The 9964-nt window shown below is 41.2% G+C and overlaps 1 protein-coding gene across 1 annotated transcript in view; it reads right to left on the minus strand.

The window, feature by feature from the left end:
• The window catches only part of LOC139384066 (fibrous sheath-interacting protein 1-like), a 44129-nt gene extending 37607 nt beyond the window's left edge, over positions 1-6522 (minus strand). The window contains exons 1-5 of the mRNA XM_071128703.1: positions 6352-6522; positions 3672-3729; positions 3398-3567; positions 3225-3306; positions 2836-2931 (exon numbers count right to left, since the gene is read on the minus strand). Coding sequence (XP_070984804.1) covers positions 2836-2931; positions 3225-3306; positions 3398-3567; positions 3672-3729; positions 6352-6522 — 577 coding nt within the window. The remainder of the gene's footprint in view (positions 1-2835; positions 2932-3224; positions 3307-3397; positions 3568-3671; positions 3730-6351) is intronic.
• Between the last annotated feature and the right edge of the window lie 3442 nt (positions 6523-9964).

Consider the following 9964-nt stretch of genomic DNA (forward strand, 5'->3'; position numbering starts at 1 on the left):
GCTCAGATGCATCCTGTTTCAATTGATCATCCTTGAGATGTTTCTACAACTTGATTGGAGTCCACCTGGGGAAAATTCAATTGATTGGACAGGATTTGGAAAGGGACACACCTGTGTATATATATATATATATATATATATATATATATATATATAAGGTCCCACAGTTGACAGTGCATGTTAGAGCAAAAACCAAGCCATGAGGTCGAAGGAATTGTTCATAGAGCTCCGAGACCTGATTGTGTCGAGGCACAGATGTGGGTAAGGGTACCAAAACATTTCTGCAGCATTGAAGGTCCCCAAGAACACAGTGGCCTCCATCATTATTTAATGGAAGAGGTTTGAAACCACCAAAAATCTTCCTAGAGCAGGCTGCCTGGCCAAACTGAGAAATCAGGGGAGAAGGGCCTTGGTCAGGGAAGTGAGCAAGAACCCGATGGTCACTCTGACAGAGCTCCAGAGTTCCTCTGTAGAGATGGGAGAACCTTCCAGAAGGACAACTATCAGGCCTTTATGGTAGAGTGGCCAGACAGAAGCCACGCCTCAGTAAAAGGCACATGACAGCCCACTTGGAGTTTGCCAAAAGGCCCCTAAAGGACTCTGACCATGAAAAACAAGATTCTCTGGTCTGATGAAACCAAGATTGAACTCTTTGGCCTGGATGCCAAGCGTCACATCTGGAGGAAATCTGGCACCATACCTACGGTGAAGCATGGTGGTGGCAGCATCATGCTGTGGGGATGTCTTTCAGCGGCAGGGACTGGGAGACTAGTCAGGATTGAGGGAAAGATGAACAGAATAAAGTACAGAGAGATCCTTGTTGAAAACCTGCTCCAGAGTGCTCAGGACCTCAGACTGGGACAAAGGTTCACCTTCCAACAGGACAACGACACTAAGCGCACAGCCAAGACAACGCAGGAGTGGCTTCGGGACAAGTCTCTGAATGTCCTTTGAGTGGCCCTGCCAGAGCCCTTGAACCCAATCGAGCATCTCTGGAGAGACCTGAAAATAGCTGTGCAGTGACGCTTCCCATCCAACCTGACAAAGCTTGAGAGGATCTGCAGAGAAGAATGGGAGAAAATCCCCAAATACAGGTGTGCCAAGCTTATAGCTTTATACCCAAGAAGACTTGAGGCTGTAATCGCTGCCAAAGGTGCTTCAACAAAGTAGTGAGTAAAGGGTCTGAATACTTATGTAAATGTGATATTTGTTTATTATTAATACATTTGAAAACATTTCTAAAAACCTGTTTTTGCTTTGTCATTATGGGGTATTTTGTGTAGGTTTACGAGGATAAATAAACTATTTATCAATTTTAGAATAAGGCTGTAACGTAACAAAATGTGGAAAAAGTCAAGGGGTGAATACTTTGCGAATGCACTGTATTTAATATAGTTTTATCTAAAATGGATAACTTTTTAAAAAATGTTTCACTATTTCTATTTTTATTAAATTTACTGAGGATGGTCCTCCCCTTCCTCCTCTGAGGATCCTCCACTGCTGGGAGCTGTTCATGCATTTTTGGATTCCAGCAGGTAAACGTGTAAACTTAGGAGTTTAAGAACCATTTGAAGGCTCTGTCTGATATCATCCTGAGACGCTTTGGAGAGACATTGTCAACAATCTAAGGAAGTATTCCAAATGACCATGTATCAATTACAGTTTCTGGACCACTGAAATACATGCAATTGAAAAGGGCCCATTTCCACAATGTTCATGGCTCTCAAACTATGACTGAGTGACATGTCATCCAGCAAACAGCAAATTCAAGATGGGAAAAGTTGTTCATGGATAGTTTGGAGGGAAAGATGTAGCCTATGCAGTGTTTTCAGGAATGAAAGCATCAAGAAAACTGAATACACAGTGAAACCACAAAATAGTTGCATTGTTTCCTAGGGTTATACTGCCATCTAGCGTAAAATAATAAAACTACATTGCAATATAGTCCTAACGTTGTTACTTTTTTATTTTTTTATTTTTTTATTTCACCTTTATTTAACCAGATAGACTAATTGAGAACAAGTTCTCATTTGCAACGGCGACCTAGCCAAGATAAAGCATAGCATTTCAACACATACAACAACAGAGTTACACATGGAATAAACAAAACATAGTCATTAATTCAGTAGAACAAAATAAAACAAAAAGTCTATATACAGTGAGTGGAAATGAGGTAAGATAAGGGAGTTAAAGCAATAAATAGGCCATGGTGGCGAAGTAATTACAATATAGCAATTAAACACTGGAATTTTAGATGTGCAGAAGATGAATGTGCAAGTTGAGATACTGGGGTGCAAAAAGGAGCAAGATAAATAAATAAATACTGTATGGGGATGAGGTAGGTAGATAGATGGGCTATGTACAGGTGCAGTGATCTGTGAGCAGCTCTGACAGCTGGTGCTTAAAGCTAGTGAGGGAGATATGAGTCTCCAGCTTCAAAGATTTTTGCAGTTCGTTCCAGTCATTGGCAGCAGAGAACAGGAAGGAAAGACGACCAAAGGAGGAATTGGCTTTGGGGGTGACCAGTGAGATATACCTGCTGGAGCACTTGCTACGAGTGGGTGCTGCTATGGTGACCAGTGAGCTGAGATAAGGCGGGGCTTTACCTAGCAGAGTAGAGTAGCTATATTCAACCAGTAGTAGAGTGTTGGAGGCTATTTTATAGATGACATCACCGAAGTCGAGGATCGGTAGGATGGTCAGTTTTACGAGGGTATGTTTGGCAGCATGAGTTACAGGACTAGTTACAGAGTACATTGGCCTACATACAGATATATGAGCAACTTTATGATGTAAAATGTATAATTGTGTTCCAGCATATTTAAACAAACTCACTTTCCTCCACTTGTCTGTTGTGTCTTTCATACTCTTTGTCAGGCACTTGAGTCCCAAACACAGGAGCAAAGTCCAATTCTTCACTGGATCCATGAGCTATGGAAAATGAAAATGGATTATTACACTAAGCCTGTATATTAATAGTAAATGACCATATTCAAATTCTGAAACTGAATCTAAATAATGTTATCAATTTGCTGTGACATATCCCATACAAAAAAAAGCTGATCAAAAATGGTGATAAACAAAACAAAACGTGATTTATACTGTATATCTTGGAATAGTAATTTGGCATGAGTACATTGTCCTCAAAGCTCCAGTTAATGTGCATTGTAAACAGTATCCACACTGATCTGCGTTCTGGAATTACTGTTTAATATTTCACTTACTACTGGAAGGAGCCAGGGACAAAAACATCCTTGTATTTTCTGCTTCATCTGCCCATTCTGAAGATCTGTTGGGCTTTATCTGCTGCACAGAAATAGGTAGGAAACATCCTTTAACATATAGACATTCTTAAAATGTCATTTAATGTGTGTATTCTGCGTATCCCTGTGCTTACCAATAGTTCCTGCCATAGTTTCTGATGGAGCTCCTTTCCTTTTCTCTTGACCTCTTTTTCATTTGAGATCCTTGAAGCCAAGATTTTGTCAAGTATTTTCATTTTCTTGATGGCCTTCTGGAGTTCTGGATCTTCGTTCTCCTCATCAGATACATCTCCAATGGAGTGATCTGGAAATCCATTCAAAGAAATGCATGCATACAAATATGTTCATCCATTTTCTTTTCAGTATTCTACGTCCTAAAATGTCATTGTGATATGTACTTATGCCTACCTTTCTCAGGAAGACTTTCATCTGGAGACCTGAGGTTTTCATGTGAGTTGCTGTGATCCTAGGAAAGTAATTGTAACATCTATTCAACCCACAGGTTCTAGGCCCATTGATGGGGAAAGTCAAGAGGCAGTCATGTTTACAGTTAAAAACAGTATAGTTATTTTAACATTAACATTCCGTCTTAAGGGCTTTCCAGACAAGAAGCGGAGGCATAGTTTCCCATGAATTTCGCTTTTGCACTTTCAACATTGCAGCCGGCTTTAAAGGCGAGTCGAAACTGACTAATCAACAAATCACCTTGCATCATAAATAACTACTCAATATTATTTCAATCTTTCTTGGGCACACCTTGGTGATGCAAATGACGACTTTTCAAATCAGAAAAGTCTACCGATTATGGATATACTGTACCTTCGGAGGTGGGAAAAGTGTTGCCAAACAGGCACGGATCAAGAAATAACCAGCAATATGTTACAATAAGAAACCTTACTAGAGGTAGATATATATACAGTACCAGTCAAAAGTTTGGACACACCTACTCATTCAAGGGTTTTTCTTTATTTTTACTATATTTCTACATTGTAGAATAATGGTGAAGGCATCAAAACTATGAAATAACACATATGGAACCATGTAGTAAGCAAAAAGTGTTAAACAAATCAAAATATGTAATATTTGAGTTTCTTCAAAGTAGCCACCCTTTGCCTTGATGACAGCTTTGCATACTCTTGGCATTCTCTCAACTTTTGAATGGTAGTATATTTAAAGCAACGTTTAGGATAAAGGTTAGGGTTGACTTGCCTTGTAAGGACTGGGTAACAGTCAAAGACAAAAAGACAAGTTAAGAGAACACACCAAGATGCTCTTACTATTTCTGTATAGTTCAGAAAGTTATCAAAGTTTACATAGAGTTAGTTAACCGCCTTCTGCCACCATTCATTTTCTACTGGTTGAAAATAGGCTACACTGCTCAACCCTTGCCTAATAATAAGAGCAGCAGGTAGCCTAGCAGTTAAGACCATTGGGCCAGTAACTGAAAGGTCGCTGAAACGAATCCCTGAGCAGGGATTGTGCCCTTGAGCAAGGCACTTATAACCCTAATTGCTCCTGTAAGTTGCTCTGGATAAGAGCATTGACTAAAATATAATAAATCAGACCGTGATACCAATTATTGGTATACAGTCTGAAACAGAGCACTGCAAAAACTTGGAAAGTGTCACGTTCGATGTATGGAGGAGAGCAAGGCGCAGCGTGAGATGAATAGACCTTCTTTAATAAGACGAAGAACAAAGGGTTAGGTTAGGGTTAGAGAGTTAGGGTTAGAGGGTTAGAGGGTTAGAGTTAGAGGGTGAGGGTTAGGGTTAGAGGGTTAAACAAACATGAAGCTATATATGATAAGTGCAGACACAGGCAACTAACACATAGACAAAAACTCACGAAATAACCCAAGGAATATGGCTGCCTAAATATGGTTCCCAATCAGAGACAACGATAAACAGCTGCCTCTAATTGGGAACCAATCTAGGCAACCATAGACATATAAATACCTAGACTAGTGAAAACCCATAGACTTACAAAAACCCATAGACAATACAAAAACACATATATCACCCTTGTCACACCCTGACCTAACCAAAATAATAAAGAAAACAAAGCAAACTCAGGTCAGGGCGTGACAGTACCCCCCCAATACATTTGAACTTACTTTATCGGTTGTCTGTGTGCGATTGGTCCTTCAGTGGGTCAACATTTTTGCCAAAATATCCATAGGAAAGTATTATTTAAAGTACTGCTGTTTAAATTTTTGTCACATGCGCAAAACCATGTAAAACAGCTGCAAGACTTCAGTTAATATGCATGAATTACATGCATGCGTCTTAGGTCTCGAGCAAACAAATATTCACCACACAGTGAGACTTGTGTGTTGAAGTCGGTTTAATAATACTTTCCTGTGGATATTTTGTCTACCCAGACCCAAAAGCCATCATCAAAGCCTCCAAACACAGTACAAAAGTGTAAGAAACTCCACCACACCAAATTATTCTAAGGTCCTCAAATGGTTCTTGAACAAACATGCACAGCAACCACACAACACAGCCTCTACATGGGACCTTCAGGTACAAAGCTCCAACCTGGACAGTTAGCTAACAGAACCAAATATGGTGGTGCTTTTATACAATGAGTATACAAAACATTAAGAATGCCTGCTATTTCCATGACATAGGCTGACCAGGTGAATCCAGGTGAAAGCTACAGTGTGATGCCTTATTGATGTCACTTGTTACATCGACTTAAAATCAGTGTAGCTGAAGGGGAGAAGGTGGCTTGAAAATTGTTCTTTAACCTTTGAGACATGAATTGTGTATGTGTGTCATTCAGAGGGTGAATGGGCAAGACAAAAATGTTAAGTGCCTTTGAACTGGGTATGGTAGTAGGTTTGTGTCAAGAACTGCAATGATGCTGGGTTTTTCACCACAACAGTTTCCTGTGTGTATCAAGAATGGCCCACCACCCAAAGGAAATTGTGAAACATTAACCAGATACTATCAGGTTCAAACTGTGTCCCCTTCTTGGCACATTATTCCAAATGTGTTTTCTTGACTTGACCCTTTACTTCTTGAGGAGCATATGTCAGGTCATCTTGTTCTACACGCACAAAGTGTGCATGCAAGCACATTACCTGCTTATTGTTGGGGGCATCATCGCTCAGGACCACCAGGGACGTCGGGCTGGGATGAAAAACTCTTCCGACGTCAGGCAGTGACACAGTTGATACACGGCTACCCGGGCGAGAACGCTCGTTGGATGCCGGGCGGGAGATATCATCTAAACTGCCTCTCGTAATATCCATGGGTGCTCTGGTAACGTTAACGTAACCCAATATTAGAATAGAGCATTTTGCAATAAGTATATTGGTAAATAAATCAAATGTTCTATTGTATTTTTCGTTAAATTATAAATATAGCCTAGATACCTGATAGCTGTGTAGGCAAGGGTGGTGATGTTTTTCTTTCCGAATGGTAACTAAGGACGCAAAAGACCCGGATGTGGTAACTACAAACTTTGAATATAAAGCATATGTATTATTAGCATCACGGTTGGTGCAATCTGGAATCCTTGGGAAGTTGACATTTAAAATGGTAGGGTTAGGTTATGGTTATAGTTAGGTTATATGGGTTTAGAGTAGGGACGTCCCAAGGATCACAGATTGCACTAACATTAGCTTCACAAAAGAAACCCGTAGAAGCATCTATCCACATGACTTCCCGTTTTCAGATTTTGCCTTCAAAATACAAGTCCGAGGTAAAACGCTATGTGTATGATACGATATCAATATTTTTGGCAGCTTCGCATAGTGCGTAATATAAACATTTGGTTAAAAAAGTATAACCAAATCAGGGAAATGTTTACGAGCATTTCTACTTCATATAAGATAAAGAATTTAATAAGTGCTCCCTGAGTGGCGCAGCTGTCTAAGGCACTGCATCTCCATGCCAGAGGTGTCCCTGGTTCAAATCCAGACTGTATCACATCTGGCCGTGTTTGGGAGTCCCATAGGGCAGTACACAATTGGCCCAGCGTCATCCAGGTTTAGCTGGGGTAGGCCGTCATTGTAATTAAGAATTTGTTCTTTACTAACTTGCCTAGTTAAATTATATATATATTTTAAATAAGGTGTAGCACATTGAGAAACGGAAACTTAAGTAAGTAAGCTTAAGTAAATGAAGGTTAGGTACATTAGCCTACTGACAAAAAATATACAATTAAGAAATAAGAAATTATTCTGATTGTATAATTATTCTTAATTTACAGATGTAATGTTTAAGAAAAGTCTTTATTTTTGTTATGTTGCACAAACAAATTTCACTGTACAGGAAAAACGATTGATTGTGTATCCATAAAACCAGGGTCCAGTCTACTCACGAGACTCCCTAGAATACAAAAAAAAACAAAAAGCTAGGGATCAATTCCAATTTTATTGGTCACATACACATATTTAGCAGATGATATTGCGGGTGTAGCGAAATTCTTGTGTTCCTAGCTTCAACAGTGCAGTAGTATCAAACAATTCACAAGAATACACACTAATCTAAATGTAAAAGAATGGAATTAAGAAGTATATAAATATTAGGATGCGCAATGTCTGACTGACATTGACTAAAATACAGTAGAGTACAGTATATGAAATGAGTAAAACAGTATGTAAACATTATTAAAGTGACTAGTGTTCCATTAAAAGTGACCAGTCATTCCATGTCTATGCAGATAGGGCAGCAGCCTCAAAGGTGCCGGGTTGAGTAAGCAGGTGATAGCCGGCTAGTGATGGCTATTTAATAGTCTGATGGCCTTGAGATAGAAGCTGTTTTTCAGTCTCTCGGTCCCAGCTTTAATGCACCTGTACTGACCTCGCTTTCTGGATGAGAGCGGGGTGAACAGGCCGTGGCTCAGGTGGTTGATGTCCTTGATGATCTTTTTGGCCTTCCTGTGACATCGGGTGCTGTAGGTATCCTGGAAGGCAGGCAGTCTGCCCCCGGTGATGCATTGGACAGACCGCACCACCCTCTGGAGAGCCCTGCGGTTGCGGACGGTGCAGTTGCCGTACAGGATGCTCTCAATTCTACCTTGTTGCGCCTTCTTCTCCACACTGTCTGTGTGGGTGGACCATTTCAGATTGTCATTTATGTGTACGCAGAGGAACTTGAAGCTTTTCACCTTCTCCACTGAGGTCCTGTCAATGTGAATAGGGCCATGCTCTCTCTGTCTTCTGAAGTCGACACAACCTGTCTGGTATGGAAATTGCTCGGCCTCTGACCGCAAGGCACTACAGAGGGTAGTGCGTAAGGCGCAGTACATCACTGGGGCTAAGCTGCATGCCATCCAGGACCTCTACACCAGGCGGTGTCAGAGGAAGGCCCTAAAAACTGTCAAAGACCCCAACCACCCCAGTCATAGACTGTTCTCTCTACTACAGCATGGCAAGTCCAGGACAAAAAGGCTTCTCAACAGTTTTTACCCCCAAGCCATAAGACTCCTGAACAGGTAATCAAATGACCAACCAGACTATTTGCATTGTGTGCACCCACAACCACTCTTTTATGCTGCTGCTGCTCTCTGTTTATCATATATGCATAGTCACTTTAACTATACATTCATGTACATACTACCTCAATTGGGTCGACCAACCAGTGCTCCCGCACATTGGCTAACCGGGCTATCTGCATTGTGTCCCACCCGCCAACCCCTCTTTTACGCTACTGCTACTCTCTATTCATCATATATGCATAGTCACTGTAACCATATCTACATGTACATACTACCTCAATCAGCCTGACTAACCGGTGTCTGTATGTAGCCTCGCCACTTGTATAGCCTCGCTACTGTATATAGCCTGTCTTTTTACTGTTGTTTTATTTCTTTACCTACCTATTGTTCACCTAATACATTTTTTGCACTATTGGTTAGAGCCTGTAAGTAAGCATTTCACCTGTTGTATTCAGCGCACGTGACAAATAAACTTTGATTTAATTTGAAGTCCACAAAAAGCTCCTTTGTTTTGTTGAGGTTATTTTCCTGGCACCACTCCGCCAGGCCCCTCACCTCCTCCCTGTGGGCTGTCTCGTCATTGTTGGTGATCAGGCCTACTATTGTTGTGTAATCTACAAACTTGATGATTGAGTTGGAGGCATGCGAGGCCACACAGTCATGGGTGAACAGGAGGGGGATGAGCACGCACCCTTGTGGGGCCCCAGTGTTGAGGAACAGCAAAGTGGTGTTGTTTCCTACCTTCACCACCTGGGGGCAGCCCATCAGGAAGTCCAGGACCCAGTTGCACAGGGCGGGGTTCAGACCCAGGGCCCCAAGCTTATTGATGAGCTTGGAGGGTACTATGGTATTGACGGCTGAGCTATTGTCAATAAACAGCATTCTTACATAGGTATTCCTCTTGTCCAGATGGGATAGGGCTATTGCATCATCTGTGGATCTATTGGGGTGATATACACATTGATGTGGGTCCAGGGTGTCAGATAAGGTGGAGGTGATATGATCCTTAACTAGCCTCTCAAAGCACTTCATGATGACAGAAGTGAGTACTACGGGGTGATCGCCATTTAGATCAGTTATCTTTGCCTTCTTGGGTACAGGAACAATGGTGGACATCTTGAAGCAAGTGGGGACGGCAGACTGGGATAGGGAGATATTGAATATGTCAGTAAACAAACGGCACAGGAATGAAATCATCAATATGTATTGATCACATCTTTACTAGTGCTGCAGAAATGTGCTTGAAAGCA

This window comes from Oncorhynchus clarkii, chromosome 25, assembly GCF_045791955.1.
Source record: "Oncorhynchus clarkii lewisi isolate Uvic-CL-2024 chromosome 25, UVic_Ocla_1.0, whole genome shotgun sequence".
NCBI classification, from domain to species: Eukaryota; Metazoa; Chordata; class Actinopteri; order Salmoniformes; family Salmonidae; genus Oncorhynchus; species Oncorhynchus clarkii.